Here is a 23,204-nt window from a genome sequence, read left to right as displayed (position 1 = left end):
TTAAAATGAACAAAGTAAGATAGTAGGTAAAGTGTTGGTAAGAGAAGTGGCGAGATGATGGAGGGAGTATGTCAACGTTTGTCAAGTTATCAGACTGTGCTTCCACATACATGCAAGTTGTATAGTGCGTGCAACTTATTTATGCCGAAAATAATACTAAAACCTTTCATTGTCTCCAAATGCCAACTATTTCACCGCAAAGATTAAGAATTGTGATGCTAGAAGATTCCATGTATGTTCTCGAGAAGCAGTACGTGCATTACTTTCCTCGTACGTATTCCTTGTGCGCGTTGGAAGTCAGTAGCACAACAGAGCTAGAGACTCACGAAGGTAGTACGGTTCACGCGCGTTGGTCGTATAGTGCACGCGAATCCAAGTCCATTGTCTGCCCGTAGCCCCAAAGAAACGAAATATCTGTATACACTTAAAGTTATATGTGCCGTAACTGGCCGAAAATTTGGACATGTTAATTTTTCTCCAATTATCTATTTAAAACTATAAGTTTTAATGAATAAAGCTGTGAAAATCATTCAAATGGACAGACACACATATGTAATGCCTTATAAACGTTAGTTAGAACACATTGGTTATGCACTGTGAAATTCTTGTTTTTATGCTTTATATATGTTTAGATGGAAATATACCTTCAGAAATCACTTTACAATTACTAATAATACTGTAAAAATGTGCAATGAAATTGTGGACAACAAGATGGTTTCATGGTCTGACCGTTTGTACTCATTTCATTACACTGAAGATGTTAATATAATGATTTTTGGCAGAACTGCCAAAATCATTTTCAGTCCTTTTTGTACTTGTAAAATTAAATCCTATACATTGAAAGTATTGTATTTCTCAAAATGTTGGTAACTTTTGGAGTTGAATAACATATTAAAAGCTCTTCTTGATTCGTGACTATGGAAAATACGGCACATATAACTTTAAAATACTACGTCATGTCTGCATGCTCCAAAATACGTACTGAGTCGGTACGTCCCCACATTTTTCTGCTAATTTACACATAATAAATACGGCTGGTTGTTACCAAGACTTAAGTAAAACGTGTCGCTCTATATCAGAATCTGACGTTCAAATATACCGATATACCGAGATACCGATAGTTATCTCTTATGTCCACATTCGATAGAGTTCAAGACAATGTGTGTATTGTTTGATAAGTGACGTCATCAACTTTGTGTTACAATCGTCAGCAAACCCCTATGACGCTTGTTGAATCACATTTTATGTTAAGGACTGTTTGTGTGGATTTATTTTTGGCTTATGGGTTATTTCAGCATATCATTTTGATGAACTACATGTGGACCGACTCATGCTTTAAATATAGATATTTTTATACATATGAATTGTAAAATGAATCATGATTCTCAGGGAATGAAATACATTGGTTTTATACTATCTTAGTCCCTTGAAGTACCCTTTACATTTTCATCGACATTTTAGTGAACATCAAAATAACTATTTCATTTCCATAGATTCATCAGTTTATCATCAAATATACCTCTTTCGATTATGCTCACACTGGCTGTTAATAGGGCGCAAATCAAAGAACATAACAAACTGAATATCAAATATATTACAGTGTAATACCGGTCAAAATGTATGTTTGACAAAATGGTAGACACATATGAAAACTACAAGAATAAGATGATCAAATCATGAATATGAAATATGGCAACTGTATGGAATAACAAAATCGAGTGATTCTCTCTAAAGACTTGTAATTAGATACGTACTGTTGGTTACCGTGGTGGTATGATTTCCTCTCGGCAAACAAACATAACCCCAGATGGTTCCGGCAAACATCGGAAACCAGGAAAGCAGCGTCAGTGACCCGAAGCCGGATCTGTGATGACACCTGTACAGTTAACTGTTTATGGAATTTTCCAGTAATTACTTGAGAAAAGGGTGATATAATCCGTCCATTGTTTTATGCACTCTGTATTACACGTTTATGAAATGGAATCACTACAATAAGCATCTTCACTGTTAAAATTTTCCTATGACTGACTTTTTCCTAGTGCAGAGTTTTGGAGATAAGAGTAAAATAAAGTTGAAAGTGAAATAAAAAGCATATGTGCTTGAGTTTGAGCAATTGTGAATCATACGTAGTTATTTGACACTGCCGATATTTCTCGTTTTGACAATATGCACGACAAGATAAAACAATATCTTTCCAATTGGTGATAAGTATGACTTTTTGTAAATAATTTCCAAAACCATTGTTATCTTCCCAATTGGTGATAAGTATGACTTTTTGTAAATAATTTCCAAAACCATTGTTTTCTTTAGCAAAAATATAGTAACAAGTAACAACAAAACTAAATATGATATAGTTAAAAATATGCCGCATTGGTGATTTAAATGAATATTTTGAAGCAAAAAAATGATGATTTTTGTTTATCCCTACAAGAAAGGCACATTACAAGAAAGGCACATTTTCAAAAAAGACATCAAAGTAGTAATTACTATAAAGTCTTACATACATTAATTGTATCGTGATGTCGATAAACTCAAAAATGTTAGTAAGACGTTTAAAAACGCCAGTTGCTCTACCTATTAAAGACGTGTAACTTGTCTGTATTTATCATATCCCCCGTATGTATAAATCCTACTTTGACAAATACATGTCATTAATTGACTCGCAATTGGCTTTTTGTAGTTAATATACCATCAAAATATTTTAAGCAACATATAAATTGATAGAATTTAATCTTTCGTTAGCATTTGCAGTTTCACAATGATATATGTCTTTAGAATCGTTCGTTTTTTGGTAAAAATAAGTTCATCTAATTATGAAAGCAAATTCTCTCTGTTTTATATATATACATGTATTCATTCGATCATCTTTCCATGACGCCCTTCCAAAAACCAAGTATATTCTATTTCGAGACAATAAAGTACCTTACGAGAAGAGTAATGAAGCTACGCGACTGATTTTGAATTGGCATATTGGAAAAACCTCAAATATGATGTTAATATATCCTTTCATTTAGCACATTTGTACGCATACTGTTTTAATAGTATTTTAATTCATACTGTATCTATGCCAGTTAGTTTACACATTAAGTGTAACATGAACAGAATAGGCATGTATGCTAGATTTTATATAGCATTAAATATGTAATACATGTATTTATATCGAAATTCACACAATGAGAAGTACAGTACATGTATACTAAAACTACTGTTACTTATTTTACTGTTTTGATACATGATGAAGCAGCAATATCATATTATCTCTCTCTCTCTCTCTCTCTCTCTCTCTCTCTCTCTCTCTCTCTCTCTCTCTCTCTCTCTCTCTCTCTCGCTTGGATATGCCACGGACTTTCTCCGTTATGTTTTTCTAATACAAACATATATTCAGCATATTTTAACTTTGCTTATGTTAACATGCCTCCGCATTAATTGTTTCAAATTTGTCGTTACATAGTCATAAGATATCTTTCAAATTGGTCGTTACATAGTCATAAGATATCTCGCTGACTGTCATAGCATATGTTACGCCATCAAACAGAATGATGTAAGATAAATGTTTAATTTATCATCAACTAAGTCCACTATTACCATGAGCTGTAAATGTATCCTTGGAAAACTTTAGTGTGGATATGAGTGCTACCCGATTTCACCAGTGAGAAAAGGTACTGCTATAGAAATCTTCTAGGACTTTGAGCTCAAATGCAGTATCCTTTTTGCATCTTCGTTTTGAAATAACACCTGGTCAACGCAAAGGTAACAGCTTACAAAAGTCATCTCATATATAATAGCAAGTTCCGACAATATCACAAGGTGTTAAATGGTGTTTATTATTTTATATCATTATTATTCAAAGAGTTTGGATTCAATATGTTGAAGTCCGTACTTTAAAACATGAAAGGGGTTCCCCAAAAGTTAAAAATAGCTCTTAAATAACAAGTAATTGTTTAAGCATTGACAAAACAGCATGTGTGGAAGGGAGTGGACGTATACCTAGTTGTACGTACATTTAAGAACTAGAAAATTAAAGTAGGACCCAGTTTAGGCCCCAGACTATCGCCGATAAGTTTTATTTTTACTTATCAATACCTTGATGGTACTTGGTAGTATTATAAAACAACATCGTTGTCACGTGAAACCCGTTTCCTGTTTTAAGTGTGTAAAAGTTAGGTTATATTTCGCACCTTTCGTTTAATTTCAACATGTTCGAGGACCACATGTTTTTATATGATATTTGAAAAATACACTACCTTGGGTATATCCTGTATGCAAATATTGTGACATGATGTTTCATTTCCTTTTTTTCCCTATTAGTTGATTTTAGGGGCGAATATATGCCAAAATGTAATTATTACGTATAAAAATGCTCCTGGGAAATAAAGAAAATAAGTTAGCGTTTGTAAAAACACCATTGTTTTCTATTTTGTTCTATCGTTAGAAATTTAGGGCAATAAAACAACAGGACTGAGACTAATATTTCTGAAAACATAATTTTGTCAATATTTCTATTTTCGGCCGGCAAAGCACAGATGGTATATTTCAAGCTTAAATATCTCAAAAAGTAGTTCAAGAAAAAAAGTTTTCTTTACATATTTGAAATCTGAATGAAAAATGCAAGGAAATAAGACTTCTTAGAAAAAATGACATGAGGTTTTCCCAAAAGTATAGAGCTGCCTAAAGCAAATCGTATATGTTGGACTAGATTGATAGGTAGGTGATATTATTTCAATTTTTAACCATGTCTTTTAATCGAGAGAATAACTGCTTCCTTATCTTAAATTTACAACTACTTGTATCAGGGAAATCATTTCAACAAGTTAGCTAGCCTTTTCGAATACAGTAAGGAGAACGGTTTCTTATCGTAAAGTTAATGTCCTCACAAACACGTTTACTTTCATTCTTTAATTTCGGCTACGTGAAGTCTTTCTATAAAAATAACATACAGGGGAATCCCCAAAAAGGTGGAAAAGTGTCAACTCAGCCTAAAATAGTTGTTTAAAGCACTGACGAAACTCTCTCATCAGTTGGTGTGTATGTGTTCGATGGAGCGGACGTATGATTAGCAACATACATATATCACAGGTAATTCACTATATTTACTCCTGCTTTAGTAATATCTATGAATAGTCACTGTTAGTGTGTGTACAAAATCACACCTATTCATTGTCATTTTGTTTATTTTTGTCGAAAATTACGGATTAATGAGGACAACATGTAAAATGACTATTAACATTCGGGAATACTCTTAAATAATTGAAGAGTTCAGTTCGGGACAGGATGTACCTATAATAATCCATTTTTATGAATGATTTGATTCTTCACAAACGTTCATTAGCAACACAAATCATGTATAGGGTTTTTAACCCGAATGCAAGGAATATAATTATTCGGACACCAACCTATGCTATATGGAACATTTCTCAAACTTTGAATAAATCGCTTCGATTTTAATATTACCGATTTACAGCAATTTAAACGAAAGATCTGTTTCCTTTTGAACCAAACGTTATCAATAGATAAATGTAAATTGGTGTGTGCTACTGTTCTGTTTGACAACCAAACTAAAAAAAATATTACAAACTTTACGTGATAATAAATAATAATCATAATCAAATTAAAAAAGGAATGTTATAATGTGTGTGGTTTGAAAACATCTGAAATGTATTCATCGTGATATTACAAGTAACACAATAGAATCTCGGTAATACGCTTCCCAAAGGATCTGAATATTTTCATTTGTTTCTATGACCAAACAAACATGGCAGGTTCCATATTTTGAATATTACAAGGCTATTTATTTAATACGATTTAATACGATAAATAATGGACGTAGGATGCAAGCCTCTATGTCCAAATCATATAATATATATAATTTAATTAACAATAACAATATCCTTGATGTAAATAACTAGCAATGGATGTGAATATAATAACTTAGCGGTAAATTTCCACTCCTTCTGACAGTTCCACAGTTCTGACTTACAGCAACTGAATTATTTTCCAGAGTGTGTGTTTTTTTTTTTTTTTTTTTTTTTGCAAAAGTAGAATACATCTAAATTTAGGCATACAAAATTCCTGATATGGGCCGATTTATTTTAGTGTATTTTTGAAAAGCAGAAATCTGGCCTTAAATGAGTAAATATAAGATGGCATAAGGAGAGAAAAATGTAAATTACCGATAATTAAACTGAAGAACAAAATATGCATTGATAAAGATCATGCAAATGAATATATTTTGGTAAAATTTCAAACATGCTACATTCGCATTCACTCTGAAGTGTTATGATATATTACTACTTACTATATCTGAATCCCTCAAGATTTCCTTCATCTTCACGTTATTTCCAGATTAAAGTCGATTTCGTGGTTTGTCAATATAATATCCCTAGTAAATGTTTTTTATATCAAGTTCAAGATAGGTATAGCATTAGACAGTTTATAGTGGGGCGACTTTTCAGTCAAAATCGTTTGAAGAAAGTTCGAAACTTTGTATATATGATGTTGTCTTTACTCCCTGAGCTCACATACCAGCAGTTTTGACTTTCTAACATTCTCCGTCTATTGTGTCATAATGCATCTTTTTCCACTTGACGGCTTTACTTACAGTCATTCATCGTTGCAAATGGCTTTAACAAAAACCTTAGTGCGTGTTGTATAAACAATGTCTTTGTGTCCTATGTGGACCTATTCTTACTATACTGCACTGATAGCATACCACTTCCACCCTATCCTTCACCACCATCATCTATCTTGTCTTCTTCACCGTTAGTGGTAGACTGGCTACCAGTATCTAGAAAACATCACTAAAAGGTTTGATGATTTTGTCTCTCTGGAACGACATTCTTATTAATAATTTCGGGTCGGGCGGTCATGTTGGGTTGTAGGCTCATTTTGGTACTCTTGGTCATCTCCACAAGAACTTGCTGGTGGTTCATTCCAGTACCACTATACTTTCAATAAGATTAATTGATACAACGCAAGTGCTCACGTTAGACAAAGCAGACATTTAAACTTTACTGGTAGTCCCTGACTTACGGTATTCTTGTATCTGGAATATCCTAATGTTATTGGAGCTTTTTTTCAATTATCGACCTATTTCCAGGTGAATACGGTGAGTTATCACCCGAATAAGTGATATTACCCAAGGCCAGAAACTCTTCAATAAGACTTTACTACAATAAACAGGATGATATTTGCAAATGTTCTTTTTCCAAAAGTAGTTTATCCATTACATGTAGTATATAGTAAATATCGCTGCATCAACTACCTGTCTGGCATTCTTGGGCGTTCTCCATAAACTGAAGTGTGCAGTTAATCACCGTTGATCGCAGTATCAAACTTGCTGTCTTCCGCCATATATATATTGCCGACTATAATAATGAAATTACAATAGATTATATCGACGTCATTGAATTAAGAAACTCTCGTTACCTTATATATTTTTACGTCTCGACGTCAAAAGTGATTATGACGTTACATCTAAAGGGAGTTCGATAAATTTTTTGACACAGGTTACTAGACTCGCGAGAGGTATCTGGACTGAGTTAGTGCTTTTCGCCGCCATTTTTTGTGTTTATATCGTATTTGATGAACACTTCTGAGCAATGTATTGGCCAGTTAAAATACAGCAAAACCAAAAGTAATATAATAAAAAATGGTTTGGCGTTCAGGGTTGTTGTAAGTAAATGAAAAATGCTTTCAGTTTTGTCGTGAATCGTGATAGTGCGCAATGTAATGTGATAGTGCGCAATGTAATACACATATCATTTAATGACTAGTGTTTTTGCTGTATTTAGATTGGCCTATACGTTTTCTCATTAGTAGGAAACTTACGGAATTACGACTTACGACTTTGATGTTTCACAAGTGCTATTTTTAGGTCATCTGACCGAAGGTCAGGATGACCTATTGTCATCGTGTTTCGTCCGTCGTCGTGCGCCGTGCACCGTCCGCCGTCCGTCGTGCGTAAAACTTTGTACAAAAGCCTACTCCTCCTAAACACTTGAGTGAATTACATCCATATTTGGTGTGAAACATCCTTGGGAAAAGACAATTATATATTATATAAATAAGATAGGTCCGATCCCTAGGGGCCGAGAGGCGGGGCCCAAAAAGGGGAAATTTTCTTTATTTAAGCTTTTAAATCCTACTCCTCCTTCATCCTTGGATGGATTTCATCCATATTTGGTGTGAAACATCATTGGGGAAGGACAATCATATTTTATGTAAATGAGCCTTGTCCGACCACTAGGGGCTGAGAGGTGGGGCCCAAAAAGGGCAAATTTTCTGAATTTTAGCATTAAAATCCTACTCCTCCTTCATCCTTGGATGGACATCCTTATTTGGTGTGAAACATCATTTGGGAAGGACAATTATATTTTACATAAATGAGTCTGGTCCAACCCCTAGGGGCTGAGGGATGGGGCCCCTTAAGGGCAAATTTTCTTAATCCTAGCTTTAAAATCCTACTCCTCCTTCATCCTTATATGGATTTCATCTTTATTTGGTGTAAAACATCATTGGAGAAGGGCAATCATATTTTATATAAATGAGCCTGTTCCGACCCATAGGGGCTGAGGGGTGGGGCCTCAAATGGGAAAATTTTCTTAATTTTAGCATTAAAATCCTACTCCTCCTTCATCCTTAGATGGATTTCATCCATATTTGGTGTGAAACATCATTGGGGAAGGACAATCATATTTTATATAAATGAGCCTGGTCCGACCACTAGGGGCTAAGGGATGGGCCCAAAAAGGGCAAATTATCTTAATTTTTGCTTTAAAATCCTACTCCTCCTTCATCCTTGGAAGGATTTCATCCATATTAGGTGTGAGACATCATTGGGGAAGGACAATCATATTTTATATAAATGAGCCTGGTCGACCCCTAGGGGCTGAGGGTGGGCCCCAAATGGGGAAATTTTCTTAATTCTAGCTTTAAAATCCTACTCCTCCTTTATCCTGGGATGAATTTCGTCCATATTTGGTGTGGAACACCATTGAGGAAGGACAATCATATTTTATATAAATGAGTCTGGTCCGACTCCTAGAGGCTGAGTGGTGGGGCCCCAAAAGGGCAAATTTTCTTAATTTTAGCTGGCCCACTTCCTGTTTTCAGGTTTCGGTCTCCATTCTCAATGAAAACTGGTCTATATGGGTTTTAATTGATGCAAACATTTTCGTAAAGATTTTGGTATTCTAATATGGCCGCTGGTCCACTTTCTGTTTTCAGGTTTCAGTCTCCGATCTCAATGAAAATTGGTCTATAGTGGTTTTAATTGATGCCGAACAACATACAAACATTTTCGTAAAGATTTTGGTATTCCAAGATGGCCGCTGGCCCACTTCCTGTTTTCAGGTTTCAGTCTCCGATCTCAATGAAAATTGGTCTATAGGGGTTTTAATTGATTCAGAAGGGGGAACTTTAGGTGAGGACAATCATATTAAAGGACAGAGGTAAGACCCATGGGGATAGTACGGCGGAGGTCCAAAATGGGAGCTTTGCTGAAATTTGGCTTTAAAATCTGACTCCTCCTTATATTAATCCTTGAATGGATTTCAACCATTTATGGATGAAGGGCTACCAAGTTTGTTCAACAAATGACATTTACCTATTTCAGAGATAAATAATAAATACATGTATTGGACATAGGTATTTCTAATAAGGATTTAAAACACTTAAGTGTAAATGCATGTATCCTATCTAATATTTATAGAAAAATAAAATTTGAGAGGATATACACTAATATAATAATGCCAATTAGGAATACATTCTATATAGAGCTAGTAGTAGTTATACTAATTAGGAATACATTCTATATAGAGCTAGTAGTAGTTACTGTAATGAAATATTCTGTATAATATTTACTTAAAGGAAGTACAGTGTATTTAACAACATGAATAACGTGATAATGTAGATGATGTAACAGATGTTATTGATTAGTTTGGTTACGAACATCCAGCAAACAAGTATCGTGACAAGCAGTCATTATTTGGGTTTTTTTATCAAGAATTACATTTGGTCTGCTCACATGTCCCAGAAAATGATAAGAATTGACCTACAATAATTAGGTTAGGATATAGCAATTTATTTTTATTTTTTTTATTTTTTTTTTCAAAGTCCAGCTCGATCAGTCATGCCCTGAGTTTCGAGGGGAATTGTAGACTTTGAGCGACATTTGGTCTGAACGGTTACAATGTCGTACGGTTGTCAAAAGATCCTAACTGAAAATTTTGAAAATATATGTACATTTTATTTGTACGACCTTGAATGAAGAACATTAGTTAATTTTCATGCTTTCAACAATTAAGTTTTTTCTTGAAATTTAATAATGATCAAACTAATCTATGTGATATCATGATAAATGAATATGAAATAAAGAATAAAGCCTCTTGTATAAGCATGAATAAAAAATATGTTGACATGAGGGATCACCTTGCCAAATACCAAGTCTAATGTTGTAAAACATTAATTCCTAGCCCCTGATTCAAAGTTTGCTGAAGTTTCGGAAACGTCAATCAACGTAAAAAAAATTAAAAAAAAAAAAAAAAAAAAAAAAAAGCGAGAGCGTAAATAGGTGAAATTCCACTGAGGATTTTACGTATTTAAACTTTTAAAGATGCTCCACCGCTGACAAATAGGAATTTTTCACTGTCGAAAAATAGGAGAACACGATTTAGTATTTTTCTTCAGTTACAAAAGTTACTTACCTTACACAATTTCCACCATTGAAAAGTTTGAGCTTCTAATTTTACTTCAAGTTAAATATATGAAAAATGATTAATTGCATCCCGAAAAAATCCGTGGCACTGTACCTTATATGGAATGAAGTAATGATTGCGCATGCACCAAAAGTAAAATAAATCATGTTCTGTTATTTTTTGTGTTAATTAGGCATATATACACACAATTAAACACCAATTATTGTTCAAATGATGAATATCATTTATGCTCTGTCGGCGATGGAGCATCTTTAACCTCAAGAAAGTCTACTTAGTAACCCCCTATAAAATGGCCTAGAATCGGGGTTCAAAATTGGGAATCTCTTTCCAAAATAGGGAGGATTGGCAAATATGCTATGGAATAATAGGTCTCTCTCAAAGAAAAAAATGAATATTCGTCATTTTTTTTTTTTTTTTTTTTTTTTTTTGGTATACTGTATATATAATTTTTTATTGTGAACTGTAAAAACATACTGTAAAAAATCAAGTCCTTTACCTATCATGAAGCTACCTCTAAATTCCCCTTATATCATGATAGCTTTCAAAAAATACAAATTATTAATTATTTCTTATATTTTTAACTTGAAGTAAAATTAGAAGCTCAAACTTTTCAATGGCGGTAATGGTGTAAAGTAAGTAACTTTTGCATCTGAATGAAAATACTAAATCGTCTGCTGCTGTTTTTGATAATGAAAAAATACCTTTTGTCAGCGGTGGAGCATCTTTAATCGCATAGACGTTTTTTCCGCACCCGAAGAAAATTCCGTGTTACACATTACAACCCGTGTGTAAATACAAGTAGTGCCGCTTGTATCATTCCGCGGTGTGTATTGATATATTCCAGACGACGCACTCTCTTCCGTTATAATCCGTGTTCATGGTCGACAGCGTAGACGGATAAACTCGGGGTCCATGTCAACATATATGGGGATTTTAGTTATTTCTGTAAGGAAACTAATATAACCAGACAAAATTCCTCCCGAAAAGGAAACGAGACCCCACGGTTCCGAAGGTTCTGTACAGGTACGTTATCACAATATTTCATTACCAATTTTGGGTCGTTCAGTGAAACAAAACTTGACATGCCCTGAGCACATGTTAATATAACCCGGTTGGGTCACAGTAGACCTACGGTACTGCTTTGTTAGTTACTAAGCCTAAAATTTATTTTCATGTTTTCCTTGACATATATCAACTATCGAATATATGAATTTACGTATGAAAATAAGAGATTGAATCTTACAATGCCACTAAAAGTGATCACCATAAAAAGTTAGGGAAGTGGTAGGCAGATTTTGCATGTTGCGTCAATGGCTATTTTAATCTTTTACACTCAGTGCACTATATCGGCTGATACCACATGTGACGTCGGCGATAAAGAATCTCTTATGATGCCCAGTTTCATCATGTGTTAAAAGAGACAAAATCCAAAATTCAAGGACTTTAAATATTGACCTACTTCCTGACATGTTGTTAAAATGTTGATTTTGAAATGTTTCAGCTCAATTTTTCTGCTTCAGTACTTGAAGTCATGGTGTTTAAAATCCCCATTAATTGGAAAAATACATTATCACAGTCATTTAGCCCATCAGATATATGTAGTGCTGAACTTCCCTCAGTAACCAACTGGTTCAGTCTTGTGTGTTTAAAGAGACAATTCACTCAGGCAAATTCTTTTACATAACCAATAAGCAAACTATAGCATAAATGTATTGTTCTACATTTCTTTTGAAACATATAACGTAAAACATTGACAAATTCTACAACATTGTTAAGTATTTTAATTAATATCGTTGAAATATCAAATCGTTGATCAATACGATTAAGCAGGTACAATATTAACTCTGTACCCATACCCGAGCCAAAGTCACGCACGTTAAACAAATGAACTACATAACCACTGAGAAGGTGATAAAATGATTTTTAGGCAAGACAATTCACCTAATAAGGTAAACACACTACTGTCAGAGCGATTTGAGCAGTTCTAGCCAAAAGTTGCATTACTTTACGAGCAAGGGACAGGGTTCGGCATACAAGAAGTTCGACCACAGCGTGTAATGGCGGACAGCGAGCAAGTTTGAATATTTCACACACGTGTCACCACCATAGGCGTTTCAGGCATATCACAGTAAAACCAACTGATGTAATTTCCATTAGAACTGGGTTTTTTCTGATATATATATACAAATTTTAATGTTCTCTTAGATCTAGACTGAATTGTCCCTTTAATTAACCTATAGCTAAATACATGAAATAACTTAAATTATAGGAAATTAAAACAGAAGTTAGTATAGAAATATGAAAAAACAAGGAACTTATTAACAACTGCATATATACACTGATATATAATATACCTGGCAAGTGTTCTATCTGTATATAGCTAGTATAATCAGTAATATAAATTCATGATCACCGACCATATTTGTATAACAGAATCCTCTGAAAAATAGCTAGCCAGTACCGAGTTACACAACAGATGAACAGTCAATGATGAATCCTGCAGGGATGTTGGTTGGAGTATTATCGAGTCAATGCCCTACTGCCTAGTTTATGTAGGGACAGAATAGGCAGGGCATCAAGGGATAGCGGTATGGCGTCAGATAAAAAGGGAACGACGCGGTGGGCACCATGCTAATCGGGGCTGTAAGAAACACTATGTCTGGACTTGGGTAGTGAGGAAGTAACAAGGGACATCTGTTCTGACTTGCCTGTAAATAAAACTCTGGTTGTTTCACAGGACAATAAACAAATAAAACTACCTGGTAATACCAGGATCTGCAACCAAATGCATTTAGTTTTCATTTTGGTTTTATTGTTTTGGTCAGATAATATTAACACTATTCCAAACCTTTAATTCAGCCCACGATAAATTTTAATCCCTTATGTTTTGTTATACCATACAATAACTTTGACCAATGGAAATGTAGTACTCCTACAGCTGTACGACTTATTCTTTTGAGTCAACCTGAAATGAAGACCTTGCACAAATTCAAAAATAAATTTGGAAGTAATGGACATAACATATTCACCAAACAATCTGTGTTTTTAATTTGTTTATCTTTCAACACCATCAACCCCAGATGTTTCTGTGAAAAAAGATTTAAATCATGTAATGAATTATTCATTATACCATACCACTGAATTTACATTATATATATATATATTGGCCTCACTCGGCTATGTACATGAAGTGTATGTAATTTAGTGCAAACACAATCAGTAGATTTAGTCTTCTTGATGGACTCCAATATCACATAGTTGTGTGATTACTTTCCTTGTCTAACAATTTGTTACAATTTTAATTTGTTTTCTACATACCCAGTAATTTGCGGAAAATCATAAATAAATGATTAGTATTTTCTGAAAAGCTGGAAATGAACATTTTCGTGAAATATTTTTGTCTTGTTTTTCCAGGGAGGTTTCTCAGAGGTGTTCTACATAGAAAGCTTTGAGGGCCTGTGTCGTTTAAAGAAGAAGTTTAACTTCAACGCAGAACCACCGTGGGATCCCAGCTAGTATCGGCTAAGTGCAGGTGTTTCCGTAGGCCAGGTAGTGTATACATCATTGTAGTTAGATGCTAATGTTATGATTATATATCTCAGTTCTTTCATAGAAAACATTTCTTTATAGGTTACATGTTTGTTATCCCTATTAACTCAAACTTTCATGTTTAAAACAGCGGAAAGAAAATTCAAGTATACTTAGTTATAGTCAAACTCAGAATATTAATGTACTTATTAATTACCGAGAAATTTTACTTGCAAATAAACCAAATGTGTACCCAAACATAACTGATGGAAGTATTTCCTTTTTTGTTTCAGATTGTTTGTACAGCTTAACTACTATCTTATCTAATTCATTAGTCTACTATAGTTGTCCAACATGAAACAATACATCGGAAAAAATTGTATGGTAGAGATGTTGACCTGTGAGAGGTCAACACAGAGTCTTATAGAAGAGAAGATTCTTGTTCAGCAGCATGAGGTTAGTAAAACCTATGGTATTAACCAAACTTAAGGGTATAATATGATTTGTCAAGGAGAGTAACTTTCTCTGCTGTATTCCTTTTTAATACCTTGATGTTGATGGGATGTAATGATTATGTCCCCTTTTTTTCAAAAAGCAATTGATCCCTTTGTATTCTTGTATATTTTTTCAAAAACTATGGTTTCTTTCAAAATTATATTCATATAGAACTTTTAATGTTGATGAAGTTTAATCACTTACTATAAGTTGTATACTATAGCATGACTTCATAACTGGGCAAAAAAATTAAATGTTATTTTACAGAATTAAATGGCAGGGTTGTTGTTGCATAGTCACTCCTTTAGTTCCAAATTTTGATTCCATGCCCTTCAAACTCTATCGTAAAATTTACCTATATAGAACTGGATTTATCTTCCAAAATCAAGATTTGAAATAAAAAAAGAAAAAAAAAATACAACAAAACCCTTGACATTTAATGTTATGTTATTATATGTAGCCATGGAAGAACCATTACATTGAACAAAAATAGATTTAATATAATAGTGATCTGTCTGCAATCAAAGAAGTATTATTTCAGACAGAATTGTATTCATCAGTTGGCACAACAACTGTAGGTCTGTGTAACTTTTATGATGTGATGCCAGCGATGGGACTATTTATCCATCTGCTGGTAATCTATAATTGTCAAAGGTTAGTCGCCAAAGCCACATTGTATCTGCTATCAGTCTGGCCTACTTAATTCTGGTTAACACTGGTATATTACACAAGGAATATAAACAATACACGATAAAGGTCAGGTCAACAAGGCTAAATTTAAACTCCCAACAAAATACTGTTTGCTCTGGTTGGTTAGCCTCATGTCCACTAGATCAAATAACAGATAAGAATTAAATCCGCAGAAAATTTGTCAACTGTATTAAGAATTGTTAGTTTTTACAGGCTATTATTGAAAATTTAATTGACAAGGGAATAAAATCATAACATCCCACGAAAAATGCAAATTGAGTATTTTAAAAATGATCATAAATGTTAACGAAATTATAAAATAATGTGTCCATAATGTCATGAAGTACCATATCTATATATGGATGTGAAACAGGGCTTAGTATTTCTGGTGTTATCATGAACAGCTGATATAATCCATGTGATTAACAGTATACTGTCTATGTAAATGTGACGTCATACAGATTGTAATTGTAGACGTTTAAGTTTGTAGATTATCAAAACAAAAAATCTTCCTTTGTACCGGTATATACATTTGTTTATAGACTTTCTGAGACTGCACTTAATATCATGATCACCAGCAGGCACTGTAGTACTCTATATATATAAATGAGGTGATGAATTGCATGAATGCTTAAAAATTGAAATTACTTAATCAGTTAAATTAGTTTTATGATACCCCTGCTGCAAATGAAAACCACCATATAATATACTTGTGTAAATATTCATTTACAAAATGTATGTGTGTTTTGTTGTGTTTATTGTCATCACAGAGATAAACTTGTAGAAAAACTGAGCTCTGATCTGTATTTCTTATTTGATGTTTACATATATTGGATATTAAAAAAACCCATTATTACATCTCTACATTGTAATGGCAAAAAGTAATGATATCAGCTGGTGTTGTGTTCTGCTGATTATTTAATTGTAACCACCATTTACAGAAGAAGGATGATGCCTTTTTTGTGGCTGACTTGGGCGACATCTATGACAAATACAACAAGTGGAACAGGCAGCTGCCTAGGGTCCGCCCCTTCTATGGTAAGTAGGCCCTACTACAGACTAATAGGATATCACTTAACAGGTCTTACTTAAACCTTATCATTCCTTAGATATTTTTATTCAGCCTTGACTAGAACTCCCTCTTTTGACATTTTGGTGAGAGCCTTTTAACTGTACAGATACTATATGATGGATGTCAGTTTCAAGTTAGAGTTATTGCCCTTGGGCTTAATATTAAAGTTCCTTGTTCAAATAAATTTTGAAGCCTTATCATTTCTTTAATTCCTCTGAAGGATATTTAGATAAGAAACTAGACAATATGTGGAACCTTAGTAAAAAGTATCCATATATAATAGTGATGGCATTTTTTGTTAATAGCGGTCAAGTGTAACGATGACCATGCTGTTCTGAAGCTCATGGTGGACCTGGGCTTGTCTTTTGACTGTGCTAGCAAGGTAAGGTTAAAATTACATACACAGGGACCCAGGATATGAAGACAGATCCCCTTAAAATTACATACACAGGGACCCAGGATATGAAGTAGAGAAATTTCAGCTATCAATATTAAAGTAATGCATCATTGATAACATTGTTACTTAAAGTGAATAAGTAACACCTTTAACATCAACTCATCTTTTTTGCATATTATTCATTTGAATATTTTTATTGAAGTCAATTTTCCATTGCATTTATCATGTGCTTATGTTAAATCGTAAAAATACTTTTTCTATTAGTTTCAAAAACATCGGATCCTAGGTATTTCAAGTATAGTTGTATAGCTGTTTAATACCCTTTATAAACCTTGTAGGCTGAGATCCAGAAAGTCCTGGACCTAGGGGTGCATCCCTCTCGCATCATTTATGCCAACCCTTGCAAGCAGATGTCTTTCATTAGACATGCAGCCAAGAATCAAGTGTCCCTGATGACCTTCGACAATGAGGATGAATTGATTAAAATCAAGGCCCTCTATCCAGATGCAGAGTAAGTAATACTATATACTCAGCATCATCATCTTGTGTATTTCAGATGAGTATGGTGTGTTCTTGCAAATCCTAACTATGTGCTTGAAATGTGGATTAGAGGAGAAAACCAATAGAATTTTGCGTTGCTTTTGAAAATTTCTCAATTTTAATTGCCTACCTTTTTATTTAGGGTTGGAATATGAAATCAGTTTCTTGACAGATTTGTCATTTCAATTCTTAATTCTATGTAATTTTACAGACTGGTGCAGAAGATTTGAGTCATCATTAATTGTTAATTGTATGTATATTACAGACTGGTGTTAAGGATTTTGCCTCCAACCAACTTTAAGGTCCAGTGTGAGCTGGGAATGAAGTTTGGTTGTCACCCCAACAAGGCTCGTCATCTCCTTGAGGCTGCCAAGGGCTACAACCTGAATGTGATGGGAGTTAGGTAAGTGTGGGCAAATTCGAATAGCAAACCTAAACCTATGATCTTAAGAACAATTGTCTCTAAACAGATCCCAATACATTAGTTACAACACTGAAAACTCTCTATTGACACATTGATTCACAGTATTATCATATTCTTATTTTGTCCACCACAAGGTAGCAATATTTAAGAATTTGTTAATTTTTTCCATCTTTTGTTTGAATCCACTAATTAGTTGTTTTTCTGTAAATTCACATATTTTTATATTTTTGTGGTTATAAAGTTTTGTGGTTTTCTCCCAGGCTACATTTTAGAGGCATAAGCCCTGTAAATTATATTAAATGTTATCAGTACAGTAATTTTCTGACATAGTAAAGACTTGTACATGAAATTTCTGAAAATCCTACAAAATGTGTTTGATTTTATTGTACAGTAGCAATACTGACTGTTGCTTACATTAACATATATATTGCAGCTTCCATGTGGGAAGTGGATGCGAGGAGGCTAACGCCTTCGCAGTAGCTGTAGAGCAGGCTCGTACTGTATTTGACCACGGCCTTGACCTTGGTTTTGACATGAAGATGCTAGATATTGGTGGAGGTTTTCCAGGACAAGAAAGTGCTACCATCAGCTTTGAGGAGGTAGATTGAGTTATAGTTGCACGATATGCATCGACAAGTTAAGCAAAATGCAAAAGTCAATGTTAGAACATATTTTGTCTAAAAGGATTTGTAATGTTAATTTGTAAACCATGTCCCTACAATAAGTTGCACTTGTTACAGTTTAGAATATTCCTAAGGTTAAGATCCTGATAATATTTGAGTGAGGTCTGCTAAAGCAATTTCACATATTTGGATTTATATCTCCTTAATTTGCTGTCAAGGTGCCCATTTCCTACATCTTGAACCCTAACCTACATTTAGTATGGTTTATATCATGTTTGAAACACACTAGTTGAGTTAGAGATCAGTTGTTTGCTGACGGTTTCTACTCCATTTTATGTCTCTGGCATGAAATAGGGGCATAATAAAAATACTATCTAGGTTGTCACATTACTTTCTATCCTGTCCTGTTGTACATCCTGTCCAGCTTTGATGTTTGAGGGACGGCCTTTAATGTCAAATCTTTTTAGGTCTGAAATAATAATTGTCTATATGATGAGATACTATCTCACTATTTAGAAATACAAATATTATTTCAGCAAGATTATTTACCATATATACAATGTAAGATCGTAACTATTGTTCCAAAGAGAGATTTCTCACAATCACTGTCTTGTTTTTTGTTGTTCCAAAAAGAGATTTCTCACGATCACTGTCTTGTTTTCTGTTGTTCCAAAGAGAGATTCCTCACAATCACTGTCTTGTTTTCAGATCACAGATATTCTTAATGTAGCTCTGGACAGGTACTTCCCAGAGGAGGAGGGAGTGGACATCATCGCAGAGCCAGGTCGCTTCTTTGTCGCCTCTGCTTTCAGTCTGTCTGTCAATATCATTGCCAAGAGGGTGGTGGCCCGCGACCAGCATGGAGATAGTGAGTACATGTTATGGAGATAAAAACGGGTACAAATTAATGATCATCCTAATAATGATTTAGAAATATGAATGGGAGAAGGATGAAGAAAAAAATTTTGAAAAGAAACTGGGATAATGAAGGGAAAACTATGTGTATGAGAAAAACCAACATACAAGTAGACATTGAAAAATTAACTGCCCGTGAGAATTGATGCAATTTAATAAGGAAAACTATTTTATAATTATCAAATCAAAGAAATAATATTTCAAACTTGATAAGAATAATCTTTTCATCTTATTAAGAGGTAAATGTATAAAAGAGCGAGTCCAACATGGTAGTTCCTTCCAGTAAACTGGTTATTTAATCAGATAGTTGTTGACATGTTTCGACTCTAAGCGAGTTGTCCTCAGTTCTGAGTCGAAACATGTCAACAACTATCTGATTAAAAAATCAGCTTACTGGAAGGAACTACCGTGTTGGACTCGCTCTTTTATACATTTACCTGGATTACAAGTGAGGCCTCTGTATTCTTTTGAATCCACGGCTGGTTCCATCAAGAATTTCTACATTTTCCATAACCCAGGACGTTGCGCCTCCACCCCCCGTAGTGCTTATTAAGATGTGTTAACTAAACATTGTTACAGATGCAGAGCCAATGGACTACCCAACAGCTGACGAGGAGCCGTCTATCATGTACTATGTCAATGATGGTGTTTATGGCTCCTTCAACTGTTTGTTGTACGACCATGCCACTGTCACCGCCTGTGTACCAAATGTATGTATTCTAACATAAACGTCTTCATTCACATTCTATCACCACCAGCATACACTATTGCATTTATAGCTACATTCTGTACCTAATGCAAACATTACAATTTCTGTTTTTGAACATTGCCATATTGCATATATCTGTTCTTGTACTTTTATCGGACAAAATGACATGTGAACGAATTTCCAGGGATCAAACATAGACAAAGTGAGATGTGAGCATATTTCATATGATGGGACAGGCATTGTGAAGCTAAATAAATCATTATATATTTAATAGATTTGAACAGATGGCATGAGGGGCCATGGTGGCCGAGTATGTCTTGTCATATTACCATAAACTCTCCATCTCTGGGTCACAAGTTCGAATCATATGTCGGGCAGTTGCCAGGTACCGACTGCTGGTCAGTGGTTTTCTCCACCAACAAACCTGGAACATCCTTACATGACTCTGGCAGTTAATTGGACGTTAGACTAATCAAGCCCAAACCCAAATAGCATGAATTGGCATTTCTTGTTATAAATAAGTGTAATTTAGGATTTCAGATAAAAAAATACACTTGTCTCTGAAATATCAAAACTTTTGACTATATGACATGTCTGGTTCTGGTTTCAAACTAGGGAAGATAATATAGAAATATGATTCAGCTTTCAGTAAGAACTTTTATAATTGTTAATTACCAGGACACTGACTGTGACATCACCTACACTAGCAGTGTATGGGGACCCACCTGTGACGGTCTAGACTGCATTCTGGAGGAGGTGAAGCTACCAGAGCTTCAGGTCAGCAATTGGCTTTACTTCCCCGATATGGGAGCTTACACCCTAGCAGCTGCCTCGGGATTCAATGGCATGCCTGCCCCACAGCGCTTCTACGTCTGCTCTGGTGAAAAGTGGTGAGTAATGTGTCATTGAAGTTTTTCAATCATGATAATATCTTACTAAATCATAAGATAACTTGAGAGAAATTTGATGAAGGAATATTTAACAAAAGAGTGTCAATACTATCTTATTAATGTAAACCAACTTTTGTATGCAATTTACTTTCTCTACAGTAAAAGAAAATTTGCAAAAGTTTGTCTCTCAGCGAATTACATATCATTCTTTTTCTTAAATTGAAAAGAAAGGAAGTTCTACTTCATTTTCATTACTGGAAAAATAATTTCGGTGAACTTGTTTTCAAATAGAAATCACAAAATAAGGAAGCAGCTAAAAATAGCTGGTTAATAGTATTGTTACTGAAGTATTGCTGTTGTAATCTTCTGAATTTTAACTTTCTTTGCTTTGGATTCCTGTAACTTTCTATAATCAGGTAACTTTTAGTTCAGTAGTGGATTCTGAAGTTCATTGAAATATTTCTGTCTCTACTATGCCTAACCTTTTTTGTATCGCCTATTCACAGGAGAGCCATTTATCCTGAGGCAAAAGAAGCCAAGAGTCTGCCCATAAAGTCTGTACCGCAGATGAAGGCAGGGCACCAGATGCGCGAGACTGCCAATCTTCTGGGAACTTCCCCTGCTGAAGGTTTTGTTGTCGGGGACCTGGACATCTAGTACTATCATGGTCCAAGCACAGCTGAGTAGCATACTAGCATGCTACAATCGCTGTTGTGAAGTGTTCTATGATGACTTTGGTCCAGATGTTTGGAATCGCTTTTCTTATATGAGCTTGTGTGTTGTTTAATCACAAGATAACAACTATTCACCATACTTTTTGTAGTGTTGCTGTACCATAGTTGGCTATTGTACTTTTAAAAGCTTTTGGCAAATTTTCGGAATCAGATATACACAGATATGATAGGAGAGCTAGTCAGACTTTATTTTTATGGTCGAATTATAAGGTGAGAGAAAATAATTCGAACAAAAAATAAGTTTTGACTGACACTATTTTAGACTGATAAAATACAACATGACTTTCGTTGTACCCCGAGACAAGTTAGGATCCTTTTTGAGTGGTGTCTGGAGTTATGAAAAATGTCATGTACTTACTAGTCAGCACATTTAGTGTATAACATATTCAGAGTATTTTGTAACCAAATTATATGACTTTTCTACTGCTGTTTTGATTGTGTGACCAAGTGATTGGCTGATAACTGTCAAGAGTAACAGGGACCACATCACCACTGAGTACTAATGACTTAACACTTCAGGGACATGTCATTAACATTGTAGCTGTACTTCATCACAGTTAAAACCAAGGTGCTGTATATGTATACATGTGAATTTGATCATATAAATGCTGTTTATCAATTGTTTTAATAACTATCGGTATGTTTCAAGTACAGTGGTATAATACATTAAATGAAGGTTGGAGAAAGTTCATCACATTATAATTCATGAAGTTATGTTACAAGGATTTTATGTGGCATTACTTTTGTACTTTTTTCAACTCTACATTGATTGATAAAATGACATTTATTTAAATTTACACATCTATATATTATCTGTGAACTTATTTGAAATATACATATGTTTAGCACGACCAATGGTAGGAATGATAAATATCTCTTAAATCATTGGAAAACGTCCATCTCATGACCAAGTTTAGACTTTTAATTTTAAGTCATGTTGTATTTTCTCACTGACAAGTAATTGGAGATATATTAAAAATAATTCAATTCAAATTGGTCACTGTAAATCACCTGGAACCTGTCGGTGACCCAGAGGTCACTATGAAAGCTTGTGACGGACATTTCTAGCCCTATAACAAGCCTCCTGTGTGTATATCTATGATAGTAGCTGAGCTGTACAAATGAGGGAAACACCTGCCAAAACCATCAACTGGCCCCCATTTTTTTCATGTTTTTTTCTTCTTATCTCAAAAAAGTTAAATTTGCATCTTTGAATATTCTGTTTGTTGCATACATGCTAGAAGAGAATAAAAAAGGCAAATCTTTTCTATTGGCTTTGTCTTTATTTATTTGACAATTTATAATCGATCTCAGAAAAATTTGTAATCATGTGTTGCTCCAAGCCCGATTCCTTGTAAAACTTATTTCAAAAGTGCTGCAATTTTTTTACTTGATTCTTGTTTTCAGCAAGAGTAATCATTGTGTCTCAACATCGGAATTGAATTTGGTCTTGAAAACACCGTTGGCAGTTT

General features: G+C 34.3%; 1 protein-coding gene across 1 annotated transcript; it reads left to right on the top strand.

Annotated features, from left to right (window-relative positions):
* The first annotated feature begins 11,569 nt into the window (after positions 1-11,569).
* LOC138325303 (ornithine decarboxylase-like) lies at positions 11,570-23,000 on the top strand. Its single transcript, XM_069270860.1, has 12 exons — positions 11,570-11,738; positions 14,130-14,264; positions 14,537-14,699; positions 16,370-16,466; positions 16,806-16,882; positions 17,236-17,408; positions 17,703-17,840; positions 18,295-18,460; positions 19,193-19,352; positions 19,979-20,109; positions 20,787-20,998; positions 21,505-23,000. Exons 3-12 carry the CDS (start codon positions 14,598-14,600, stop codon positions 21,653-21,655), a joined length of 1,407 nt encoding a protein of 468 aa, XP_069126961.1. The 5' UTR covers positions 11,570-11,738; positions 14,130-14,264; positions 14,537-14,597; the 3' UTR covers positions 21,656-23,000.
* Positions 23,001-23,204: the final 204 nt, after the last annotated feature.

This window comes from Argopecten irradians, chromosome 6 (assembly GCF_041381155.1).
Source record: "Argopecten irradians isolate NY chromosome 6, Ai_NY, whole genome shotgun sequence".
NCBI classification, from domain to species: domain Eukaryota; kingdom Metazoa; phylum Mollusca; class Bivalvia; order Pectinida; family Pectinidae; genus Argopecten; species Argopecten irradians.
Note: the sequence above shows the minus strand (reverse complement) of the source record. Positions and strands in the feature narration are given on the sequence as shown.